The 26,955-nt window shown below is 48.5% G+C and overlaps 1 protein-coding gene across 1 annotated transcript in view; it reads right to left on the bottom strand.

The window, feature by feature from the left end:
• Window positions 1-26,955, bottom strand: part of ARHGAP32 (Rho GTPase activating protein 32) — a gene marked incomplete at its 3' end in the record, with an annotated part of 172,213 nt that overhangs the window by 33,971 nt on the left and 111,287 nt on the right. The window contains exons 12-13 of the mRNA XM_082297092.1: window positions 21,765-21,815; window positions 19,037-19,111 (exon numbers count right to left, since the gene is read on the bottom strand). Coding sequence (XP_082153218.1) covers window positions 19,037-19,111; window positions 21,765-21,815 — 126 coding nt within the window. The remainder of the gene's footprint in view (window positions 1-19,036; window positions 19,112-21,764; window positions 21,816-26,955) is intronic.

Raw genomic sequence — 26,955 nt, 5'->3', positions numbered from 1 at the left:
GGCTGAGCAGGTGTAGCTCCCTGAGAGCCCAACCTGCCCTCCCAGCACACCAGGGCTTCACCGCCCCTGCACAAGCACCACCCCAGGGCCTCAGCAATTCCCTGATCTTCTCAAGCCATCGCAAAATAAAAACATAGAACCACGGAGTCACTGAGGTTGGAAAAGCCCTCCAAGACCATCGAATCCAAGCTGTGCCCAATCCCCACCTTGTCACCCTGCCCAGAGCACTGAGCGCCACATCCAGGTGTCCCTTGGACACCTCCAGGGATGGGGACTCCAGCACCCAGCCCACTGAACAGATAACTAAGGCAGCTGATTGAAGACATGCAGTTTATCCCCTCCAGAATTAACACAAGCAGCCTCCAAAGAGAGGAGGACGTGGCTCAGGAGCCACCCTCCAACCTCCTGCTCTCTCTGGGCTGTGCTGGAGAAACTCTGGTCCCTCTGCTAAAACCACCTGCTCAGGAGTGGAGAGGAAGGCAAAGGAGAGCAGTCGGTGACAGCAGTGACCTGGCCCTGAGAGGAGAGGCCGGGCCCAGGTTGAATGGGAGCAGAACAATGCCCTGGAATGTCAATGTTCCTCCAGAGGCCCTCGGAGCCTCCCCAACAAAAGTGCCATTGTGTACACGATTTAAAAGCAGTTTAATTCAACAGAAGAGCTCTGCTGAAGGGAACAAACCACTGGGTACAAAGGGCCCTGCTTTGTGAGGAGGCCTTTGAAGCTCGAGAAGTTGTAAAGGCTCCTGCAGCAGCAATCTCCCTCCCCTGCTCCTCCCTCTCATGCCAGGCAGGAAAAACAACAACCGTGTATTCCACCTGCATTAATCCCACAAATGCTGCAATCAAATATCAGCAGAGTAACACCTTCCAAAGCAGCGAAGACCCCTGGGGACAAAGGTCCATCCCTTCAGTGTCACCTCTGCTGCCAAAAGAAATGTGAAATACAGAGAGCAGCCCTGAAACTGGGACTCAGCAAAGCAGAGATGGATGAGCACTGCTTCACTCAGGGGATTTCTTCAACCAGGGAACGTGGAAAACCTTGTCCCACGATCGTGGTTCCACCACACAGTGCTTCAGGATTTAATCCCTTCACACCGCTGAGGATTTCTCCTTCCATTTCACCAGACACTGACACGGTCCCTCTACTGATATATATAATAAACTTGATATATTTATATATATAATAAACCTGATTCCAGTGACCTTAACAAATGTGTACTGATGTGAGGAAAGCAAATTTCTCCTTCTGCACAAAGTCCCTTTAGCAGCACAACACCAAACTGATCCTCAGCACCACCTGAATACCTGAAATACTAAAATCCCCACCAAAGCCCCACATCTGCATCCTTGGCAATCTAATCCAAATCATTTAACAACCACAGGAGCCTTGAGCATGACAAACTGTGGCTGTGGGGACTTTAATTAAAGGAGTGTTTGCAGTTTGATGGGGTTTTTAATTGCACGCAATAAAGGAACAGATTGTGCTGACCTGCCAAACAAAGTTAGGATGGGGTTTGGTTGTATCCATCATCACAGGAAAACAAGGGCTCGTTTATCACCTCCTATCAGCCCAGCTCAAGGATAAATGGAGACAGTCTCATCCTGACTAGTGTGGAATTTCCAAGGTTAGCACCCTCGGGCTGCTGTGGTGACACCACTGGAGGTGAGAGACCTGAGACAGATGCTTTTAGAACAGGCAAGCAGAGCACCTACTAATCCAAAAAAAGCAGTCATTAATAGGCGTGTATTCATCTGAATCACTTCACACTCTGTATCCTATGTACCTTGCTTGACAATGAAAAACAAGCCCATCAGAGAATGGATTTTAAAGGGAGAAAAATGCATCCAATTCTAGTCCCGAAGAAATTCTACTACTAATGCAGATCAACAAGTGGCTTTTGGGTGTCACCTCAGCACTAAAACCAGGAAAAAAAATGCAATGGATGCACTTCCATGGTCTAAAGATGTACTTGGCTTGGTACTGGCATCACCAACCACAAAAATGACCTGAGTTTTTAAAACATAATAAATCTGCTCTGCCTTTAAGCCACTCAGTGCAGGTTAAAATAATTGTCCTGCTTTCTGCACCATTAAGCAGACTCCCACAAACTCCCTGCCACAGAGAAGTGGTGCAGCAGTCAAGGACTCTGCGAGGGCAGGTTCAGCCACTGGAAATTCCCTCATCCCCAGCCTGTGGAAGCATTTGCACGGCTCCTTGGTCACACAGAGCCTGCTCTGCTCACCCCGGATCCCTGCCTGCTCTGCAGAGCCTCTTCGAGGCTGAACCCAGCTCTGAAGGCTGTACACATGCAGGAATGATTCACTCGGGCTTCTGCTGGGTGGGGGAGAGCAACAGCAAGAAAATCCAAGCAGTCATCTCCCTGCTGACAGGTTATTATGGAGAACAAAAGCAGGTAGGTGTCTGAGAGGGCTGAGCTCTGCTCCTGAGCTGTGGGAGCCACCTCCTGCAGCAGCAGCAGCAGCAAAGGTGAGATCCCCCATCCTCCGGCATCACCGACCCTCGAACCAGCAGTGCATCCCGAGGGACTCATTCCTGCTGCATCCTGGTTTACATGAATGCAGCACAGCAGATCCAGGCTCTGGATAACCAATGCCAAAAGCTGCCAGGAATGCTGCAGAATCCAAGTTTTCCTGCTCCAAAACACCCATCCCAAAGCTTTTCTGCCCCACAGGCGACAGTGACAGCAGCAGCACCAGCAGCTGTTCTGCACCCAGAATTGATGACTGCAGGAGAACCAGGGAATCAAGGCACAGGGTTTAGACCTGAAACAAATCTACAAGTGTTACAAACTAAGCAGACATGGATAAAAGAATTAACCCTTTCCTACCATTACTGTCCCACTAATAGAGCAGGGACATAATAGAGCTGACCCACTCACAGCTTGGGTCTCCACACGAGGTGTGCATTGAAATAAATTCAGGAACCAGAATTACTTACAGACAATTTTAAATGGTTGCTGTGCTCTGAGTTACCAACTGGAAGTCGAACCAAACTAAACAAAAATTCCAACACTTATCCATATTACTTTCCACCTCAGACTTAACCACTATAAAACATTTTGTTTACCAAGAAACAGAGACTTTCCTAGAAGGAGCAAGGGCTGCTTTTCCTCAGAAAGGCAGATTTGGCTTAACATCCTGGCCTGAAGAAGTAAAGAGAAATTCTCCATCCAGTGGAGAGAGCCTGGCTGCGAAAGTCCCCAAATGAAACCCAACTGAAAAACCCCACCTGAGTCTGGACCACTTCTGAAGTTTTGCTGGCACAAATGTGTCAATTAGGAGCAAGAAAAAAATCTCCCCCCCTTTGCTGTCGTAACTGTGCTGGCCAAAGCCTTTACACAGTGGAAAGGGGGGAAGGAGAAGGAATCCTTGTGCCAGGTAGCTCATTGTGGCTTGGGGAAGCTGCCCAGTCCCTCCCCCAGGAACATTTATGGATCAGGCAGTGCTGTTGTTGTTACACCACCAGCTTGGGTGGTGCAAGTGAGGCCCCCTGACACTGGCAAAAGCTATTAAATAACCATCACTTCATTAAAAGCAGGGCTCGCTCACCCTCAGGCCCTGCTTTCTGCAGCTTTACTGGAGAGCTGTGCCAGCCCTCAGCTCTTCATCAGCTCCATGCTCTCGGTCAGCACAACTTGCCCTCCTGGCTTACTTCAGGAACTGCTGGAAGCCCACAGGGATCCCCTGGAATACGCTGAGGACTCCTGAGCCTTCCTCTGAGCTCAGCTGCTCACTGCTGAGTGTCCCCACAACTGTTCCCTGAGGCTGAGCTGAGCCACCACTGTGACCTGGATTAGGAATAATCTGCTGCCCCTGATGCTCTTAGGGCAGAGCTGAGCCAGCCCAGCCCAGGTGAGACAACTCAGAACTGACCTGCTCCCCCTGGTCCTGATCCCTCCTGTGCTCCATGGATTCATTTGGGATTCAAGTTATTTGGGATTCACAGCACAGTCCAACACCACCACGTGGCTCAGCCCAAACTCCACAGGTGATGTCTGGCCATAAAATCTTTCCCAAGACCACTGCAACATTTAAGTGCTGCCAACAGAAGGAAAGGTAGGATGGCAAAGAGCACTGGCTCCTTCAGATTCCTTGGCTTTGGATCATGGAGACCAAACAGGAAGGAACCTTTTAACAAGCACAGCCTTACTGTGTCCCCAGATTTGTTCTGCTCAGCAAGAAAAACCCCATGAGACAAAGGCTTGAAAACAAAACACAATCCAGCTAACCCTGCAGCAGGACAGCATCTCCCAGCTGACTCCCAGCATGTCCCAAAGGCCAGGGGACATCCAGGCAAATGGTGACCCGGCAGCAGATTCTAACCACAGAATCCCAGAGTGGTTTGGGTTGGAAGGGACCTTTAACCTCATCTTGTTCCACACTCCTGCCATGGGCACCTTCCACTAGACCAGGCTGCTCCAAGCCCCATCCAGGGCAATGGCAGCTTCCTCCAGGACACCATCCCAAACTCCCTGCCTGTTTCCCAAGCCCTCTGTCTGTTCCCTGCAGCCTCATCAGCCTTTGCCAAGGGAAAACAAGCCCCTGCTCAAAACAAAGAGCACCTGTCCCATTCCCTCTTGGTAGCATGAGATATTTGGTGTTTGACAAAATCCCCTTCCCAGGGTCACAGCAACACATTTCCCGATGCAGGGTTAGCAAACTTGGGACTCTAAGAGAATAATCTTGGAGGGTGTTTGCTGACCCACATTCCCAGCACACGGGCAGCCTGTTTGTTTCTGTTTTTCCCAGGGACTTTACAGGTCACAGCACCCAGCTGGCCCCCGCTGTGAGGGGAGCCTGGTTCTCAGACCAAAGCAACAACACATGTGGCTGCAGAGCTCCACGGCCATAAACAAACTGCACTGGCAGGCACAAAATCAAAGATGCAAAAAGGTGTGGGAATGTAATAAAGAAAGGCATTACACAACAAAAGTGAAATCCATCCTCTCTGAAGGGAGATTTACAGCAAACCAGGCAAAAATTTTTCCAGGCTATTAGTCCCTCCAGAGCCATTCTCTTCTAAAATTAAACTGCTGCGGGGAGAGAAGGAGAAGCAACGACTCTTCTGAAGAAAGAGCAGCACCAGGAATCAGGAGATGAGAAAGTGGGGTTTTGCCACACATTTCCTGCAATCCTGATTCTGCACACTCAGGATCACACTGAAGGGTGGGAGCGGAGCGAGGTCAGCTGGGTCCCCACACAGCATCAGTTATCCCAACCCCTCCTGAAAACATCAGCCAATCTACCCGATATGCATCCCCTCACACTTGGAAAAACCCGCTCTGCAGACCCACATCTCACCGAGGAGAAGCGATGCCAAGCCAAGAACTGAGTCACATCTCCCAGTTCTCTGTCATGTTCCTTAGCAACAAGACATTTTCCTCCTTCCCTCCTGCCACAGCACATTCTATTTTGGAAGCTCATTTACACAGCCCTAAAAACCCCAAGCAGAATGTGGAACCACGCACCACCAAGCACCATCCCTTAGTCCTTGAACAGGATGCTGGGTTTGAAGAAGGACCAACCAACACAGCAATAACCTCATTAATCTCTACACTGGGCTCCTTCAGCAGGCATAAAGATTTTCAAGAGATAATTTAAAATTCCACAGATATGAGAGTCTAAAAATATCTATCTCCAATAACTTTTATAAATGTGTACTGACTGATTTGCCATAAACAAGAGCAAAATAAATGTGTGTTTTCTGATGCTGCAGCATCTCCCTTGTGCCAGGCTGCCATCAGTTAAGGCTGGGCTCTGAAGTGAAGAAATATGTTAAAGGTGATTCATTTCAGTGTCATTTGATAAAAACCATTCAAATTAACTGTGAAGACAAGAATCAGCCAAGATAAGGACAGATTTCCAGCTACCATGAGAGCCCCCCACACATGGAGAGTAAAGTAGGTCATTGATAAGAGCTGGTGCTGTTAATTTACAAAGCCCAGTAATAAGGAAGTTGCATCTCCTGCATCTGCCCAGGCTCCTGCAGCCATCCTTGAGGCAGTGTCTGGGCAATGACCTCAGCACAACTCCAACTATTCCCCACCCCTGCCAACAGCAGCCCTTGGCTCAGGTTGGCTCCTCTTGGACAGCACAGGAACATCTGGCACCAGAGATCCACCAGCCTGGCAACTCACACAATTCCTTCACCTTCTGCAGCATCTGGGTGTGGTCATTCCTCTGCCAGAGACAGACACTGCAAATCCAGAAGCTACCAGCATGGAGGCTACTTTCATTTAACTAAAATCACCTGTCTGTAATGACAGGCACGAGGATCATCCACAGTGTGAAATGCCTGGAGAAGTTTCTTTCTGGCCATGAGAATACACAGACATGAACCAGGAGCTAATGTACAACAGCAAAACCTCTTTCCTTGTTCTTCTGCCAAATTTTTTGAGTATTTGTAATGGCTTAAGAATGACAACCACCAGGTTAGTCAGATGCAAAAGTCTATCCACCCATGTCTTACACCAAGAAATCTGCGCTATTTTCCAGCTTTAAGACATGACTGATCTTTGACCAGAATCTAAGACCATAAAGGAGCCCTAAGATGGTACAACCTGACCTCCTGAACAAACAGACCCCAGGGCATCTTCGAATTAATCCCTGAAGGACAGCACACCTGTCCCAGGGCAGTGGGACACTGCCAGGAGATACAAATCAGTTATCTATGCAGCTGAAGGCTAATGGAGACATCAGAGAGGTTTCAAATGTTCAAGGGCTGGCAAGGTCAATCTATTAATTCTGTTACCAAGTTTGAATTGTATTGGGGGGAAAAAACCAGCAGCGCTGACTAACAGAGTGCCAGTGATGATGCAGCAGGGACAGGCTGGGACAGGTAACTGGGGGAGGAAATAATGATGGATGGGGCTGTAGTGCAAAGGAAACCAATTATTAGAGGCCCAAACTGGAAAAGGAGTGGGAGCTGAAAACACACCGATAGAGATTTAGCACACGTGGCAGTGGGGTCAGCAGCTCAGGTGACACAAAGAGGTCACAGAGCCAGCAGCGAAACTGGGAGACAAGAGGAGCAAATTGGGAAACATAGAGCTAGGAAAAAAATATCCAGAGAGACACTTGAAATGCCTTTTTTCTCTTTCATTCTAGCTAAATCTCTGTGTTCCAGCAGAGCTTAATGCAGTCCTTTTGCTTACCTCGCCTACCCTGGAGACTCAGGATCCTTTAGAAAGGCTGTTCTGACTCAGGTAACTATGACAGGCAGAACTGAACACCAGATCTGCCCATCAGGGACATGGTGTCAGCCTCCCACCCATGTTCACTTTGGCATCTCAGGGTTGTTTGACACCCAAAGATGGGAGATCTGACACCAAAATGATCCTCTGTGCCACCCTACATTCCCACTGAAGAGAATGTGACGCTGTAACCTGAGGGTATCTCTGATACACAATTTGCATGGTTTGAGAAGAAATCCAATTTCAGGACAACCCCAAAGGTTGTTCTGATGTGGTCCATGAAGGGTGCTATCGGTTAAAGGAATTTCTGGAACCTCAGCTGGGGCAGCAGCACCAGCAGCTGTTCTGCACCCAGAATTGATGACTGCAGGAGAACCAGGGAATCAAGGCACAGGGTTTAGACCTGAAACAAATCTACAAGTGTTACAAACTAAGCAGACATGGATAAAAGAATTAACCCTTTCCTACCATTACTGGATGGTCATTCAGGATGACCAAGGTAAACATCAACATCAACAACCAGGGCCCTGTGCTGGATAACTCTCCAGACACCTGCAAATCAGGGAGAAATGGAAGAGCACTCAAGAGACAAGATGTCACCTTGACACCAGAGCAGGGTCATCTCTGCCAGAAGCTTCTCCAACTCACCAGTCATCACCATCAGGAATGTGATCCACAGGGAGATGGTGATGGCAATGCCACACATTCCCTGCTGGAGCTGACTGGAGCCGCTAGCTATCCATACATGATTCCATGAGGTGGAACCTCAACCTCCCTTTAAGACAATCTAAACCAAACACTTTTTTTCCTGGCTCCAGCAGCCACGGCCTCAGGGAAGTCAAGAGCTGACTGTTCTCAAACTTACAGCCTCTTGAAGGCGAAGTGCCTTTACTCTGCCTCATCCGCAGCCCAGCCGTGCTCTGTGCAGCTCCTTCCCTGATTAAAACGCTTCCCAACAGCCCCGCGGAGCTGCAGCTCGGCTGAGCCTCGCCCACGCGATTCCTGCGAGTGGCAGCAGTGCTGCAGGAGAGCTTCCAAAAACTTGACAGCAACACAAGCCAATCCTGCATCACACCAAGCGCTCTGGACACAGGCAGGCAGCCTGGAGCCCTCCCCAGCCATTCCAACAGGAGTGTGGCATCAGCCGGGCCGGGATGGCCGGAGTGACGGCAGCACCGTGCTCCTCCAGCCCGGGCCACTGGGAGGAGGCGAGCGATGGAAAAGGATCTGACAGGAATCAACAAACAACACAAGTGGAGGAATGAGGAGTTTGGCAGATGGAGCCCGATCCCACAGCGAGAGGGTGTTTGCTCTTACGCAAGGCCTTGGGAAGGCACCGAGAAGGAACAAACCCTTTTGATTCCATGGGGAAGGGGCATGAGCCATCCCTCTGGAAGCAGGAGGAGGCCCGGGTCAAGGCCCACTGCCTCGCTGTTCCCAATGCCCATGGCACAGCCTTTGCCCCAGTCCTTGGGTACAGACTCTCCTGAGGTACGTGGTACTTCCAGTATGACAGGTTAACATCCCTGCTGCTCTCCCAGTCCCTTCCCAAAGACTGCGTCTCTCATTTTCACTGGCCTGAGGGCAAGTGTTTGCAGCCCAGGCCAGTTACTGCCTAACTGCAGTGACCTATCCTTCTCAGACTGATACTGCTCTGGTTCTTCTACTTAGAGCCCCGACTTCCTGAACTGTTCATACTTTAGCTGTTAACCCTTGCATTAAGCCCTGAGATGACTCTGCCTTTGGAAGTAAAGTTTCCACTCACCTGGAGTGGAAACATAAACGATACTGAAGACCATGGCCATGATTTTCATTCACATTACACTCACTTTACACAGCACAAGGATACAATAGCTAAAAGAGGATAAAAATTATATTTTCACATACATCCTCCTTACACAGCTAAAGAAGTGTAAAAAACTTCACTGAAAGTGAAAATTGGACCTAATAGTTTAGAGATTTGAGGTGAATTAAATCTGCTTTTTAAGACTTAGGAATGCAGATAATGTATTGTTTTGCCTGCTTTATATTCTTTTCCTTTCACTTCCCAATGCAGGGCTTTGATTTCAAATGAGCCTCTTTTATCACGCCTGTGTGGTGCCCAGAACAAAGGAGGTCAGGGAAGAGTGGAAAGGGAAGGGAAGGCCTCCTGTCTTCTCTGTCACAAATAATCAGATCCTGCAGGGCATTTAGTCCTTAAAATGGGCTATGGCTTTTAGGAGGTTTTCTGAACAAATATGAACAGACGAGCCATGGCTACTTGCAAAGTGTCTACTGTGATCACAGTAACGTCTCTCCCTGGGAATTTTATTTTCCAGAGTGTGCATTCCCTGCCCCAGGGCTTCAGCAAACAAAGGGCTGGCAGTTTTAAATAGGAAGCCCCTTTCTCCTAACAACAGCATCAATAATATTAATGCTTAGGAATGTGCCAGTCTGGGGAGGGAGGGAAGACAAAAAGATAAAGTGATATGCAAAAATCTATTGAAATTTAAATTGCAGACGTTCCCCTCTGTCAGCTGCCTCTTTGGGAGGGAGGTATAAATCTGAGAGGGAGGCACTGAACTCCAGCCCTGCAGCCCCAGGATCAGGGCCGGGGTGAAGGGGGCCTGCAGGCTGGAATTCCTCTTCTGCTGGGACCTGGGTGGGAATCCTCACACAAATCATCCTGGACATGAAAGACTCTCCCTTTAACAGCTACACACCCATGACCCGAGAACAAATCCAATAAAACAGTTTACAACTATGGGCCCAGTGTAGAGCAAGGAGGAATACAAACCGCAAGGCAGAGATTAATTAGAGGGAAACAGACGTAAAACAATTAACAAGGATGGGGAGAGGGGTAAGTAAGTAAATTTAATCGGTATTTGGTCACCAAGCCAGGGCACCTGCCCACGGGCACAGATCCCCGAGGATCGTCTGCCACTGCAGAAGCACAGGTCTGTAACTAGCAGCCAGGGATGAAAGAGGAATTACTGACACCAGGTATGTTCTACCTGTCTGAAAGCATGACCCCAGGCAGGGAGGCATCTGAGCACCCCCACAGCATCACCCCCGTGTAGGATCAGCTCTGCTCCAGGCAGTGTCCTGGGCAGGACACCCCAGCACAGCCCGGCACCGCTGGGCCCAGCCAGGGGGTGTTAAGTACCATCAAATAACGGAATAGTTTGGCTTGGAAGGGACTTAAAAGCCCATCTCGTTCCACTCCCTGCCACGGGCAGGGACACCTCCCACTATCCCAGGGTGTTCCAAGCCTTGTCCAACCTGGCCTTGGACACTCCCAGGGATGGGGCAGCCACAGCTGCCCCGGGCAACCTGTGCCAGGGCCTCAGCACCCTCACAGGGAGGAATTTCTTTCCAATATTTAATGCGAAGCATGTGCCCAGTGCCTCTTTCCTGATGCACCACCACCACCGGGAAAGAAGAATCCTCATCCAAAGCCACTCATTCCCCACACGCACATGAAATATCTGGCAAGTTACTAAGCAACAAGTGGCGCAGACACCTCCAGCCCCTCTCCGAGCCCCCGGCCGGGTAACCCGGGGTATCGCTGCCTCACCTGGCCCTGCTCCCGGCCGGGTCCCGCTCCGCGCCGGGCTGCGCTCGGCTCCGCCGGGATCCGCGGGATGCGCCGGCTGCTCGCAGCCTCTGCGACTCTGCCAAGCCCCTCCCCGGCTCCTCCTCCGCAGGTGGCTCCTTCCTTCCTTCCTTCCCCCTCCGTCCGTCCGTCCGTCCCTCCCTCCCTCCTTCCCCGGCTCCCGCAGCCGCTCCAGCGCTGCCCCTGCGCCGCGGGACCCTCCTGTCCCTCCTGTCCCCCTCCCGGGGCCGGGCAAAGGGCGCAGGGTGGGCAGGGAGCGATGGGGAGCAACACACGGCTGCTCGTCTGGGGGAGGGCTAAAACTGAAATTAAAAAAAATCCCAGGTATAAAAATCTAAAAAGGGGGTGCTGAGAAGATGAATCAGGCTGTGCTCGGTGGTGCCCAGCAATAGAAAGAGATGTCCGGGAAGTTCCACCTGAACACGAGGAGAAACTTCCGTGTGCAGTGACCAAGCACTGAACAGATTGTCCACAGAGAGGGTGTGGAGTGTCCCCCACTGGACACAATCCTGTGTCCTGTGCTCTGGGATGGCCCTGCTGGAGCGGGGAGCTGGGACCTGGTGACCATCTGAAGTCCCTTCCAGCCTGACCCATCCTGGGATTCTGTGAAGGTCTGACCACTGGTTTTGTCCCATATAACCCATGGCTGCTCTGTAACCTCCACCATCAGGATGGGCCCGTGCCCATCTCCTCAGCCTGTGAGCACCTCCAGGAAAACACACGGGCCGGGAAAGCTGCACTCACCTGTATCCACTTTCTCCTTCCTTGCTCCTTCATGCTACAAAAACTACAGAAGACACTGTGGTGAGGGCCACAGCCCAATCCCGCAGGGTCTGCAGAGCTCAGGGGCACAGCTGTGCCATCATCCCTGTCCCTCAGTCACTGCTCCCGCAGCAAATCCCCGAGTCCACACTAAAGATCTGTCTCAGCATGTCCAGAAGGAAGGGAGAGACACCAGGCATGCCCGAGTGCTCGGATGGAAGCACGTCCCAGCTTCCAGATGGGACACAGGCTGGGGCCCACAGCCCAGGGCACCGCACCTCGAACCCTGGGGACAGCACCCCACACCCTGGGGACCGCACCCCACACCCTGGGGACCGCGCCCTCAGTGTCCCCGTTAATGTAATCACAGGAACAATGCCCCCTCCCAGTCCGAGGGGCTAGTTCTCATTGATCAGATCACGGAAAACAAACCCAATTAAAAACTCTCCGGGAGTGCTGCTGTTTGAAAGCAAAGCCAAATGACAGCATCATTTCCCAGTGACCCACTTCCAGCCGGGATCCAGCCCAGGGCACAGCACAGAGACCCCGGGACTCGACCTGATCCCATCACTGCCATCCCTGCCCAGCCTCGACCAGCACCGGAGCAGGAGCAAGTGCCAGGAGGGCAGGAAGCCTCTGCCAAGGCTTTTCCTAGTGTCAGTGAAGCTGTGACCTTACCTGCATTTATTGCAGGTTTGAGGGATAAGTTCTGCCGTTGTGCTGTTTGACCCCAGCTCTCCCATTAACACCAGTTCATCAATTCCAATAATTGCTCTCACCTACTTTAAAATGTGGGCTTGCCAGCTAAAGGTGGGCAACCTCAGGGTCAGAAGGATTAAGGGGAATTTGCCTCTCTATCTGCAGACATCTTGATGAGCAGGAGGGGAAAACTCATTTCTTTCTCCTCCACGCTATTTTCAAAATCATTTGCTGACTCACATCCCCCGATAATCCTGTTCTCAGCTACTCCTTACACTTGGTATTTACTGCTGGACTTGTTTGCCCTGGACAGTGAGCACACTATTACACCAGGGTTTACCTCAGCAGCCAAGCACGACTCCTAAATCCATTTCTCTCTGAATAATTCCAAGTACAAACCCTTCTCCCTGGTACCAGCTCATCATTCTGGCAACGTTCTTCCCATCAAACCCATTGATCAAAGCCGGGAAAATCCCAGCACAGATGCATACAGCGGAAGCAATGCTATTCCTACTTAACATGCAAAATGCACATACAATTCCAAGCAGCATCCAGGACTTCAGAGCAACAACACTGAGCTGCCCAAAGCTGCCAGGATGTGTTGTATGCTCCCTGTATAATTTTTTTTCTTTTTACTGTAGGCCAGGCTTGGCTAGGAAGACTCGTTCAAGGCTGGTGACCCCCGCTGTGACCAACTGCTCCATTCACACCCTTTGCTGGTGCCCAGTTTCAAACTAAGGCCAGGGGTTGCCCAGTCCTGTTTTTGCTAATCAGGGCAGGAATGTAACAGCTGCATCCTCAATAACCCAGAGCTGCCTCAGCTTCAGGCTTGGGTTTTACCTTTGCAATTACTGCTCTGAGGAGGTATTTTACTACCTGGTGTACAGTGACACATCTTCTGCGCTTTTTTTCCTGTAAAGGAAAATCCTTAATCCTTCTTAGAAGCTGCCTTTCTTTTAGGAATGAAACCTGAGCAACCAAGATGTGGCTCTTCTGCACCTGGGACCTTCTGCACCTGCACAGAGGTCTCTGCTCTCCATTGCACTGAACAGCACTGCGATGTCTTCTTGCTGCTTCTGAATATTTGATTGGAAATAATAAAATAATCACATGAGTCTCATTTTCTGTTCTAATTTCTTTTGCCAGACAATTTTAAGCTATTATTATTATTATTATTATTCAAGTGAAAGAGATGCATTCCTCACTCCTAAGGAGCTGGTCAGCTTGCCATGGAGCGGAGGAGGCAGATAATGAGTATCTTTCAAACCCAGCAAAGAAGCCCAAGCATTTGAAACTACAGAAAAAAGGGCCATCCATGTGCCTGTTACAAATTCAATCCTGAAGTCCACCCTATCCTCCAAAACTTATTTCAGGCAGAAGAACTGGGAAGGCAAAGCAACCCAAAGAATGTTATTAGTGCAGCCTGTAGCTTCTTCCACTTTTTGGTTTTGCAAATGTGACCACTGAAAGAGGTTCAAGCCATCATTAGGAGTTGGACAGGCAGGATTTTCCAATGCTGCTTCTTACTCAGCTGGATTTATCCTGCAGTCAGCTGCTCCCAAAACACACACACATACAACACAAATAAACAAAACCCCCTTTAAAAATAAGGGGTATTGCTGAGAAACTATAGATTAAAGCAGACTGGGGCATTAAAAAAACCCCAAAACAACAGAGCAGCACATCATGGCATGGAATGCCTTAAAATGACTGGATTTGATTCAAAGCTGACAGCAACCAGGTATCTCATGTCACAGAGTATGGAATCATCAAATCCCAGAATGGGTTGGAAAAGACCCTAAGGCTCATCCAGTGCCACCCCTGCCATGGACAGGGACACCTTCCACTGTCCCAGGCTGCTCCAAGCCCCATCCAAACTGGCCTTGGGCACTGCCAGGGATCCAGGGGCAGCCACAGCTGCTCTGGGCACAGTGGTACCATGTGGTGACTGAGCTTTTGGTTGATGGAGCCATGGTCTGCCATGGCCTGCAAGAAAAATATTCCAACTATTCCATTTATTAAGTCTTTATGCACAGGGAGGTGGTGGTGTAGCTGCTCAGCCTTTGTGAACTTCCCAGGACCACGCTTTAACAGGAGAGTTGAGCTGTGCACTGGCACAACCCTTGATAAATCCAGAGGCCAGGAACAGATCAGAGCTTTGTGCCATCATCTATGGTTAAAGCTGCCCTGAAGTATTTTGAAGTCGCAATCTGGCTCCCACACTAATTTACAAAATTATTCAGGAGAAAAGAGGAGGAAAAGCAGAGCAGAACAAACTCCCTCTTGCCATGATTTCAGAGCTTCAAGCCAACTATTATTAGAGTTAAGTCCCATTTTGACAGAGCTTGTGAGAAAGGAAAAAACATCCTGTTTAAAAATAACAGCCCCCCCAACCTGAGTAAGTGGAGAGCAGGCAGAGTGAGAAAGCAGCACAGAACAAGTGAAAAGGAAAGTGGCCTCATTAAAGCACACTGGTGCTTCCAACACCCTGCACTCAGCCAAGTTTCACTGCTGTGCTTCACACCACTCTGCCTATTCGGAGGGATCCAGCCTCTCCAACACTGGGAATGTTCCCATAACAAACTTTAACACAGCTCTTTCTTACCTGCACAGAACACAGATCTCTGTAATTATTCATGAACTGATGTGTACAGACTGTGCCCAGATCCACACACCACGCTTGTTCCTTTTATTTTCCAATTAAAATTCCCCAGGAAACATGGCCACGGCTCACCACAAAATTACCTGTCAAAATGTGAGATGCCTGAAGCTGCTGTTTATGGGCTCAGCTTCTTCCCAAAGCCTTGGTGACCACACACAAGGAGAAACTGCACTGTAGGGAACACAGGAATTAACCTGGCTCTTCCCTCTACCGGTGTTCAGGCATTTCCCTGCGCCTGGAGGCTGATTTCCAGCGCTGTAATTACACCAGCAGTGCCTCCCCGTGGGGATGCAGGATAAGCTGGGATGGAGCAGAGGATGCTCCTCAACTGGCAGAGCTCTGCTGCTCCCCTTGCTCCCCAAAGCTACTGAAGGGCTCCTAGGCCAGGAGCCTGGACCCTGACAGGGGGTTGTGGTGGGCAGGGATGGGGTTTTTTGTGCCAGCTCTGTGTGGGATCTTTTCCATATTTCCAGGAGACTCAGCTATTCCATGGAAAAACCTGAATGCTTGGGGGCTGGACACAGAGGCTCATTCACTGACACCTCCACCTGTGCCTTACTGGGATTGTTCAGAGAAGGCAGAAGGTCCCCGGAGCATCCCCAGGCTCAGCCTGCACCTGATGGTCCCACAGGACAACACTGGTGTCCACCAGCTGTCCTGGGACCACTGGCTTTGCACTCATGGCACATTCTGAGGAGACACAGGATCCCTCCCCTCAGGGCTGGGAGGGCTCGAGCAGGGCTTTCATAGATCAGAAAACTCTATTTGAGTTCAGCTAAAAAATAAAAAAGATATAAATGAAACAGCAGAACCAAAGGGCACCTTCCTCTTGCCCCTGGGTCCCTGAGCCTCCAGGTCCCTTTTGTTTCAGTCCAGCTTCTCTCCAAAGGATGGATCTCCTGCCCTGCTCCTGCTGCTCCACCCCTGCTCCAGCTTCCCCTGGGCCCTCCAGACACAGCACTAATCCCCAAATCCTGCTCTTCCACTCCGGGCTTTCAAATCCAGGCCTCTTGAAGAAAATGTCAACCAACTTACTCACAAGTTCCTGAGAACCACCCAGACAGTTTCCATAGCACCCAGGAAATGTCACAGAAACATGATTTGTTCTCACTGCAAACACTGCATCACTATCACCTAAAACCTCAGTGTGGGGGTAAGGAACAGCCAGGGGTGTTCATAAAGCACTGCCAAAGTGCACTCCTGGGTCTCACTGCCATTGTCAGAAGCACCTGCACTGTTCAAGGATTAAAGGATTACAGAAGAAGAAAAAATACATTGACTCCCTAATGCTCTGCATCCTCAGGAACTTCGTGAAATACAATTTCTGCTCATCTCTCACCTTGGAGTTAGCCAAGGTTTAGAGATTTTGTTTAGGTAGACAGGAAAAGTGTTTCAGATTTGCCACTGAAGGCAAAAGGCAAAAGCAAGTTGCAAATAAAAACATGTCCCCATAGGCAGAGGGTGCAGAAAGAATATATTTTTAACTCTAAAACTGCTCCTTTTAAATCCACTGCTCATCCCAGTTTGGTGAAGAACTCCCAAAACTGCAATTCCCTGCCATCCTGTGTACCTGCAACTCTTACCATGGTACATTATGGAGACTCCTCAGGTGGATTTTCATGCAGGTCTAGAGGAACATCCAAACCCTGCCCCCTTGCAAAATGGAAATGGGACATTGAGAAGATCATTCAGAGCTTCAGCTGCACAGCTGGTCCTGGGAATGCTGCACCTCCATGGAATGCCAAGGGCATCCTGTGCCCTGTAGGGGAAGGGGGAATGGAGCAGCAGACCCAGATCCAGAGCCCTGCTGGTTTCTTCTCCCAAACTCCTGCTGGAAAAGCAGAACAACACACTTGGTGCTGCCTGGCTGGCTGAAGCACAGTGGGACTTTCTCCAAATCCAGTCCCCCAGAGAGGGCTGTAAGTGATTCTTCATCCCAGGCAGGACAGATGCTGCTGCTGCTGCTTTTGGGATGCTCCTACATCCCATCCCTGCTTGCCCAGGGAACACAGAATTTTTGCCATGTCTGTCCCCAGCACACAGGCTCAGGGAGCTGTTCTCTCCAACTCCTATTTTTCCAGCAGAATCACAGATTTTATGGTGCAAATTTCAGAGAGGACCAGATGAATCCTCTATTTAGCAGCACTTCCACAGATCAGCCCACAGCTCTCATCCCTTTCTATTTCTGCCAAAAAATGGGAAGGAACAAAAGACAAATCGTTTAAAACAAGGGAGGGATAGCAAAGAGAAAAAGACTCCAAGGAAATGAGAAACTCAGCAAAATGCTGCTGCAGTTCTGGTCTGCACTACAAATTTCAAGACCTAAAAAGACTAAACAGTCTTACAGTCCTGGGCAGTCCCTGCAATAAATCCCCTTCTCCTAAAACCAGGTAATTACTGGAGCAATTCAGGGTAAATAAGCACTTTCCAGAGCGCACTGCACTGAAATCCAGCAATGCAACTCATTTACAGAAGGTGAAGTTTGACATTCTTAATGTATCCAAGAGCCAAACTACCAGCAAAATAATACTATTTTTTTCAAAGCAAGCATCCAGCACTTCTGATGGCAGTGAAATAAAGCCCTAAAGCCTAGTTTAAAAATAAAGCCTCCTTTGGTGACCGGAGAAGGTACAACGGGAATCCAGACAAGGCTTGCAGCAGAGGCAGAGCTTTACACCTAAACCACAAGAAGCTTTGCAATCAGTTCAAATACAATTAGAAGAGATGCCTGGCACCTACCAAGCACTTCAGTCACTGAACTGCACAAGCAGTGGCTCCTTCATGAACTGAAATGTTCTACCAGTGCTGTTGGGTGTCAGGAAAAGATTCTTCCTCCCCCTGGAATGGGCACAGCCCCAGGGCTGCCAGAGCTTCAGGAGCATTTGGACAACGCTTTCAGGCACAGGGTGGGAGTTTGGGGTGTCTGTGCAGGGCCAGGGGTAGAACTGGCTGATCCTTGTGGGTCCAGCTCAGGGTATTCCATGATTCCATGGTTTTGTGGACAGCAGGACTCAAATGAGCTCTGACTGGCTGCATTTATCAGCATTGCTTTGATATCAAATATCCAATAATAACCTGTTCGTTTAACCCAAGGAACAGCTTGGGATGACCTCTAGGAAGGTACAGTTCAACCCCAATCCCAAGGGACTGGGTGAACCAGAGGGACACGGGGGACAACACTGTCTGAAGCCTGTGCAAGAACTCTGCCATGTGCCTTGGTGCCAAGCCCTGCCTAGAAATAAAGCTCCCACACATTGCTGCTCTGCCTCTCCTAAAATCCCACTGACATTCTCTTTCCAAGCACTTAGGAGATCCAGAGGAACAAAGTCCAGGTATGATTTAACACAACAAGCAAATCAATTGAAATGTCTGTTGTCAAATACCTCTCAATAACTGAGGATTAAATGTTTAATTACATAAAATGTACCAGGGACACATCTCAGCTCCTCAGTTCCATTGGAACACTTTAATTTCACCTAATGCCAGTTCTGATAGTGACAGCCACGTTGTCATGGCAATTACAACACAACACAGTTGTTTTCTGCTCTCACTGTGCACTGGGCACACAGGAGGGCTGTTTCCATTGCCATAAAACTATATATTTAACCACATTTCTTCCCTCTCTTATTCAAGCAAGCTCTTCCCTCCAGAGCGTGGTCACAGAGGGTTTGGCAAACCCTTCGGATAGTGAGGCTCAAACTGAAAGGCTGGGAAAAGAAGAACACTTTATATTTAGAGATGCAGCAGCTGGGGAGGAAAAGAAGCTGATTTCTGATACACAGATTACCACCCACATGGCTGCTGATACTGCAGGGTGTGCACAAGGCAAGGCCCAGGTGTGCTGAGCATCACCTGAAGATTTGGATTCACTCACTGGGTCTGGAAATCACTTGCAGAAAATCTGCCCCTGAGAAGGTGGGTTCTCAGAACCAGGCACTGGCTTTTCTACCCAATAGCTTTTTAATACTATAAAAAATTACTAATTCTCTATTTCACTATTTATTACACTACAGCTAGGTTCTGCCAGCAAGCAGGGTTAGTGAGTGGTTATTGCTACCACAGACAGGGTTAGATGTGGTTAGGGTGGCACAGAACAGGCTCTACCTGAGCTCAGGTGGGACTGGTTCAGAGCCTCGGTAACAAATGCAGAGCCTGGTTTTACACTATCCATCTCCAAGTCTGATAATCAGGGTCAGGGCAGGGGGCAGAGGGACAGACAGAGGGCAAGAGAGAGGACAAAGTTAAAATATCTCCTGGAGGGAATGCAGGAGTCCAACAATTCAACGTGGACAGACAGCAATTAGAGAGACAGAGCTGGAGAAATCCAGAGTTCAGTGCTGAGCATGCAGAGCTGGGGCTTCTCTGGGCTGTTCTAGGCCTGAATTGTTCTTCCCCAGCAATATCTGTGTGCAAAAAGGAGTGGGAGGGAGGGGATCCACTGAGCTCACAGCGTGAACAGCAAAAACCATGAGGTGAGCTGGACTAAGCTGAGTGAACACCCAAATCCCTGGAAAACTGAGCTGCTGGGGATGGAGTGGATGCTGCTGGTGCCTGAACAACTGGGCTTGGAGCTGGCTCAGGAGAGAGCACAGTGTGTGCAGGCCAGTTCCCAATTCCAGTCCCTGCACACGGCAGGGGGTGGAACCAGATGATCTTTAGGCTCCCTTCCAACCCAAACCAGTCTGGGATTCTGGGATGCTGTGCACAGACCACCCTAAGCAGAGTTTTCACTGTAAAAAGAGTATTAAAAATTCTATAAAATAGATGTCAGTTTGGGTTGGCACATGGAGAGGAGAAATGAGTGATGTTCAACACAGCACAGCTTGCACAGGAACAGCTTTTGCTGTGGCTGGGAGGCCAAAGATTTTGGGCTTGTGGTCAGGGGCACTTTGTCCCAGTTACAAAACCCTCTTCCAGCCCCTGCCTCCCTGTCCAGAGCTCAGCTCGTTTATCTGAGTCCAAAAAAGAACTTCTGTGCCTCAATGAGCCCAGAAAGGAACTTCCCCTTTGCACCAGCAAAACCTGAACAGGACCTCAAATCTGCCACACTTAAAAAGCACAACTACTCCTAAATTCCTGGCAGCAGAAGTCATGCAGCCATGATCTGTGGGACACAGGAATACCATAACCCAGCCCCAGAGCCTAGGAGTGCTCAGCCATGGGAGGATGTGGTTCCCCAGCTCTCCAGTGGTGCTCTCAGAGCAGCCACAGCCAAGTTTCCCATCTCTGTGGCAATTCCATGACTCACAAAGGACAGAGCTGTCACAAGGAATTAATTTCACAGGAAAAACAAGCAGAACCACTAATAAGCCTCATAGCTCTGAGCAAAAATATTGGAGCTGTTCTGTTGTCAGAATCTTCCTTCTCACAGCTGAGAGAGGAAGGGGACTCAACACTGACCACTCACATTAAATAACCAGAAATGTGGCCATCCCTTGTTTTTGTGTTAGAAACCTAATAAAAAAGCCTGCCTGAAAAAATAGACAGGCTAAAGCCTGCCTGTGTTATCTGAATTTAACTGCTGCTGCTCCTTGGCAGGAATTGCATCTCTGAAGGGCTCAGGGATCCAAGGAACTTGACTCTACAAATGGAAAAACATTAAGAAAAATCTTTTCCCCATATTTGTGTGCCCAAAGGGAACTCCCTGGATCTTACAAGATTCACTATACTGATTCCTCCCAAATTTTCTGTCACGTTATTTATCAGTGGACATGGCCAGTCATAGCAATAAATTCTGCTCTCATTCTTAAAACCTCCCTCCCAGTTTCAGTATTCCCTGGCTCTTGTGGGTTTGGATATGTGCAGTGGAAGAAGCCTCACCTCACTCTCCATGATATATCCCAAATACAAACCCTGTTCTCCCCCTCTGGAGTCTCCTTCTGCCTGGAGGGATCTAATCACGTTGGCATGTGCTCAGGAAGGTGCTCAGGAAATCAAATCTTCACACCAGGAACAGGTTTTCTGTCCCTCTGGAAGGAGCCCTGGGAATGGGAAGCACCTCCCCACATTCCAGGGACAGCAGCACAGTGTCTGTGCCAGCAGCTGGCAGTGGGTGTGTGCATAAAGGATTTATCTGCCTATATATACATGAATATTGTAGATTTTATAATTATCTCTCTACAGTATTTGCATATCCAGCTTTCAGACTGACTTAGGGGATCCAAACAACATCCCAGGGGGAGCCAATTTGTGCAAGTGAGACATCTGCTGTAAAAAATGATAAATCTACATGACCAGTCCCAGGTTTTACTGACACCAGGTTATTGCTGTGAGGTTTAGACCAGCACCAGCAGGATCAAAAAAAGACCATGGCAACGTGAAGCAGGACGCTGAATAAACAAGCCACAAGTCACAAGTTCACTTTGGGCATTGTCAGATGTTAAGCACAAACACCATTCCCTCATAAAAAAAAAAAAAAGGGGAATTTTGGCTTCTGAAGGTTGTCATGTTCTAACAAACTCAAGAACTATGTTTAATTCCTCCCCATCAGCCATTTTTACCTTCTCTTTCCTTCACACTGACATTCATACTTGGCCATCTGGCACTTAATTTCTTTCTTTTTAATCTCTTCAATCTTTTTATGGGTTCAAAATTATTCTATCACCCCCAGAAAAGAGCTATAACCAGCTTTGTTCTTTCCCTGCTGTATTATTTTAAGTCCAAATATCTTTTAAAAAAGCACCTTAGAACACAGGTTTGTTTTGGTTTCCCTAAATATCCTTCAGGGCATCACTGCTCCTGAGCCACATGTAGAGAAGAAGAAGGAAAGAAAAAGGAAACAGAGAAACGAGGCAAGAATGAAAGGAGGACAAAGGAATAAGTGAAAACGTACAAGGGGGGAAGTAGCTCCAGGACGCTGGACGGGCTCCATGGACAGGGGAGACTGGGAAGGGAGAAATAAAAAAATGGGAAAAAACAAAACAAAAAGCAGCTGGTTAAAACATGCTCCCACTGAAAACGGGCTCATTTCACACAAAGCTCGGCTGGGCTATGAACAGCACAATGCAACACACCCAATCCTTCAGGCTGTTTGGTGCTAAACACTTGGGAAATTCAGCAGGACCCAGGAATTCCCACCCTGTGTCCCAGCTCAAAAAACCCCAACGTTTTGCATGTTTGACCTTTCAGCACAAGGTGCATCCCTGTCCTGCCCAACAGCACGGGGCTTGTTACATATTGAATTTTGTTACATTTTGAATTTCCCTGCATTTCCACTGGTGCTAAAGCAGAAGCTGTTCTTAGGCAAAAAGCAGAGTAACTCTCAGTCTCGCGTTTTGCTGCTGTGTCCTTCCTGAAAACCTTGAACTGCAGAGGACACAGGCCCAGCTCTGCCCCAGCCCCATGCTCTGCATGGCAGGGCCCAGGACAGTGGGTGGATGTGGGGACAGGGTCTGCAGGTGAACGTGGCAGTGCTGGGGAACGGCGGGACTTTCCCAGCCCAACAATTCCATGAGCAGGCTGGCACGGACCTGCTGGGGCCTCTGCTGCCTGAATCCCAGAGCCTGGGAAATTCCCCTCACAGACATGGACACGGACTCTGCTGCAGTGAGTTTCCACACTCCCACTGTTGGCCTTTCCTCCTGCAATCCCCGTGTCCGTGCCCAGCTCTGCCCAAGGGATCAGGATTCCCGGCAGGATTTGGTCCCGAGGCCTGGCAGGGCTGTGAGCAGTTCCTGTCCCCTCGGGAGCTCGAGCTGGCAGCCTGGGCAGCTCTGGGTGCTCATGCCCTCTCTGCTTCCCCCCTGGAAATGGATCCCTGCCTTGGCTCAGCACATTTCCATTTCATTCAGCTTTAATGAGACAGTGGCATGGAACACTAAACAACTGCTTTGTTTACTTAAGATTAACAAGACTGGTACTAATTATGTACACTCTCACTTCCCCTGTTTTCTTTATAAAAGCACTGATTAAGACATGATGCTCTAATCAGTGTCAAATGGCTGCTCAGCCCAGGCATCTGCAGAATTTAAGCTCTATTTGCACTTTCTTCTTCTTGATTTTTACTAAAATGAAAAACTGACCACAATCTTTTTTATCCAGGGATTAGAAATGAGCCTGTTTCAAACCAGGCACGGCATTGTGATTGCAACAGCTCTAACTCAGTGAATGTGTCTCAATTTGCATTTCTGCAGTTAAAAGAAATTCCTCCAGCACTGAGCAGAGCCTGCAGGAGGTCAGGGCAGAGCCCATTGCCTGATCCAGAGCTAAATTTCAGTGGATTATTCCTATCGGGTGTGCTGGCCCAGATCAATCTGTTATTGATGTTTTAAAAAGAAAATTAGTCATTCACAACAGCTTGAAATACTGACAGGGCTCCTTTTAATGTTGTGTATCATAAGAGCACCTTCACCTGGCAAATCTAAATTAAATGGATGAGACAGGAATTTGAAAACTCCTCCACAAAGTTGGGCAGAGCTGGGTTATTCATTCTTTGTCCTAAATGAGGAACTGGTGAGAATGACTCCTGAGGCTTTAAAAATGCTTATTTTGGGGGCAGGAAAAAAAAGTGAAACATTACCTTCTTATCCCCCATTTCTTCTCTTCAGCTCTAATTGTCCCCCTGCAAACTGCAGCTTAATTCTGTGTTTCCCCACTGAAAGCAGCTGCTCCCCAGCAAAGACCAAGCCTAAAACCTTCCCCAAAATGACCCTGCAAGGCCATTGCAGTGAAGCTGGGTCACAGGAAGATGCTGCTTGTTAGGAAAAGACAAAAACAAACTGCAGGTACGAGGTAAGGTGTGAGATGTGGGTTAAAATATTGCTAAACTACGAATATCCAGAATTATGAGGAAGAAGGGACTGAAAGAGAGAGCTGAGACACTGCCTGTGACTGATGAGTGGGGACAACATGAACACATGGACATTAACACACTGTTCCCAAAAAAAGAGATGGACAGAGAAGAATGAGAAGAGTCAGCACAGCCACGATGTACAGGCAATTCCCAAATGTTCACTTCGAAGGAAAATCCAGAGCAGCTATTCACACCTTTGCTTCTGAGCAGCACTGAATATTGAAAAGGTTCACTTCTCTCTCAATATCTGAAATTCAAATGCAGCCTTTTTCCTGGAGCTCTAAAAATCCTCATGAATATGAGCTGATTCCACCTATTCTGGCACTGAAATTCAGCTAAATTGATAATATTAACTACGAATATTAGATATCAATTCAATATAATATTTTAGGCTAAAAAATTATCATTATTGTATCCCACTAAGAATACTGGGAGAATTTAGAGAAAAGGAAAGTGGTCAAGAAATGTGGGATTTGATGAGCCCAAAGAACCTTCCTAGATCTTCACAAGGTTTTTTACATAAATAGAAACAGTCAGGAAAGCATATACATTCCAGCTGGGAAAAAAAAATGCGTTTTCTTACAGGACTGAACATGAAAAAAAAGAGGGCACAGGCTTAGTCCAACATAGGAGGGAAAATACCTCTCAACAGGTACCTTTCCAAAACCTCCTGACTCCAAACTTCATTCTCAAATAAATTTGAGAGGTGACTTGGAGCAAAATTGACATTCTTTCGTATCACTCTGCCTGTTCAGAACTGAATATAAAGGCCAGTTTTTCTGTATGGCCCATTTTCCATCCCTTATCCCAGGCCCTGGCTCCATCACTGCTGGTACAAAGCACGTCCTGCCACAGTCCATGAAAATATTGTTTCCAAAAGCAGAGTTTGCCCTCAATCCCAACCCTGCTCTGCCCCTCCCCGTGTTTCATCTCCGTGGAACTGCACTCACTGCTCTGCATTAGAGACCACTGCAATATTTTATGGCTCCATTAAAATGCTGTCCCCATCCCTTGTGCACATCAAACCCTCTAATTATAAATCATAATAGAAACCCAGGGCAGGAAGTTCCCTGCTTTCCATCTGCTTTTCATCAGGTTCCTCAGCCCAGCCAAATCCAGGGACAACTAAGCAGCACGAGGAGTTCTGTGTTTGGAAATTCCTTCATGGCAAAGAGCTTTACTCTGCACATACACAATATCCTGGATGCTCCACACATTCTATTTTGATTAAAGAAATTAAAGTTGGCCTGTTGATAAGTGCAGCTCATCAAGGCCAAATCTAAAACTTCACATTAATTCAGGATGAAATACCCTGCTGATGTCAAGTGAGGACAACAGCTCCAAATGAGATTTTTAGGAAAGTCTCCATTCCCTGGGGAAAGCCAAACTAGTGTTTTAAATACAGGTAGAGGGAGAAAAGTAATTAATGTGGGTATTTACGTGCATGAGAAATACCCTGTGTGCGTAAGGCATGGACTGGGAAACACAAAATGCATGAATATGGGTGAGGAAAGTGCATTATCCTGACAATGCCATTCCCAGTGAGCCCTGCAGGATGCCCTTGGGGACATCCAGTTTCCCATTTGGCAGCACCTGGGGTGCTCCAGCACCTCAGTCCTGCCCCGTGCCACCCCCCTGGGCTGTGCTGGACCTGGAACTCCTTCCTGCCTTCCTCCTCTCACCCAGCTCACACAGGCAGAGTTCCCGGAGTCCTCCTGCACCCATCCAACATTCCTTAACCACAGGAACCTCCTCCCTGACTCCTGCTCCAGCCAGCTTTTGTAGTGTCCAAGGAAGGACTCCCAGACTCCTGTCAACATCAAGTGCTGTCACTTCCCAAGGTGCACAAACAGGGCACCAAAGGAGTGGCATCAGGAATGCTGCGTGCAGAGGAGGGGCAGGATGGCAGAATCAGCTGCACCACTCCTTACACCTCGAAGCTCATTAGTGCTCTCCTCGAGGAGCCTTTTAATGTACCCACATTTAATGTACCCACAGAACAGCCATCAGGGAAGGTCAGGGGACACCCTTGTGACTTGGTAGTATCTTCCAACTTATCACTTTTCATGGGACGTGGGCTTGTGGTGTCAACTTTATACCAAACACTTCCCAGGGCTGAGGGGAAATGCACCCCCCAGTGTGTTGTTAAAGCCAAAAGGAATCTATTGATCCCTTCTGCTCCATTATCTCCCCTAAAGCAGAGCAAGGCACTGCTCCCCAGCAGCTCAGGACACTGAACTGCCTGAGTCATGTTTAACAAACATTTGCTTGTGTATAGGCTGGAAGTTGCCTTTCCTGCTTTAGCTGATGGAGCAGTGACTGGGCACAGGCAGGTCCTGGATGCAGGGAATGCTCATCTCTGTGCCTCTGATTCCACCAAATGCATATTGCCAGGAATGTCACAGGCTGGGAACACCAGTGGCTGAGGACACCCCTGCCCTGCCCTGCCCTGCCAGCTCTCCAAAGCACACAGATCCCTGCAGAGCACTCACAGCTTGGGCTATCCATGACTTTCCACCAAACTCTCAAGCTCTGAGCTGATAAATGCTGTTGTTTCCTTTGGTAAAAGCCAAGCTTTTGAATCACATCTATTTGTTTTAAAGTATCAAGTCAGCAATCTGCCAAGATAAGGAACATCTTTAAAATAGAGAAGAGGGATGAAAAGAATACCAGTTCAACACCAACTCCACTTCCCAGCTGCTTAACATTTTAAGGAAGAACAGCACATTGGAAGTTCTCCTCGATAGTAAAGATACACAGAAATATCTTTATCTATATGAATATAGAGGTATTTTTTAAAAATTTCAGTTTCCCCACCAGTAAATTTTGCAGAGATTTCAGTTATGCCAGAACACCTAATGCCAATCACTTCCAGAGCACACTGAAGGGATGGGAAGGTTGACAGTAGACTCAGATCCAAAATCCCATTCTCTATCTGTTTTTCCTTCCCTCAGCAGAACTTTGGATGCATTTGCCTGTTTTTCCTACAATACAGAACTGTCCAGAAGGCAGGAGGAAGCAGATGGAGCCATGTACCCAGAGCACATCAGCATTCCAATTCTGTTACATCCAACTTCCTCCATCCATCCTCAAACAGAGAGAACTTTCCAGTACCAAGGTGATCTATTCCATCTGATCAGCACCAACATTCCTGCTCATCTATGTTCTGTATAGAAAACCCTGACATGCAACACTCCCTGACCACTCAGAACTGGGATGTTTCATGGAATCT

Source organism: Coloeus monedula (assembly GCF_965178545.1).
Source record: "Coloeus monedula genome assembly, chromosome: 25".
Lineage (NCBI taxonomy): Eukaryota > Metazoa > Chordata > Aves > Passeriformes > Corvidae > Coloeus > Coloeus monedula.
The sequence above is the reverse complement of the archived record's forward strand: the minus strand, read 5'-3'. Positions and strand labels throughout refer to the sequence as shown.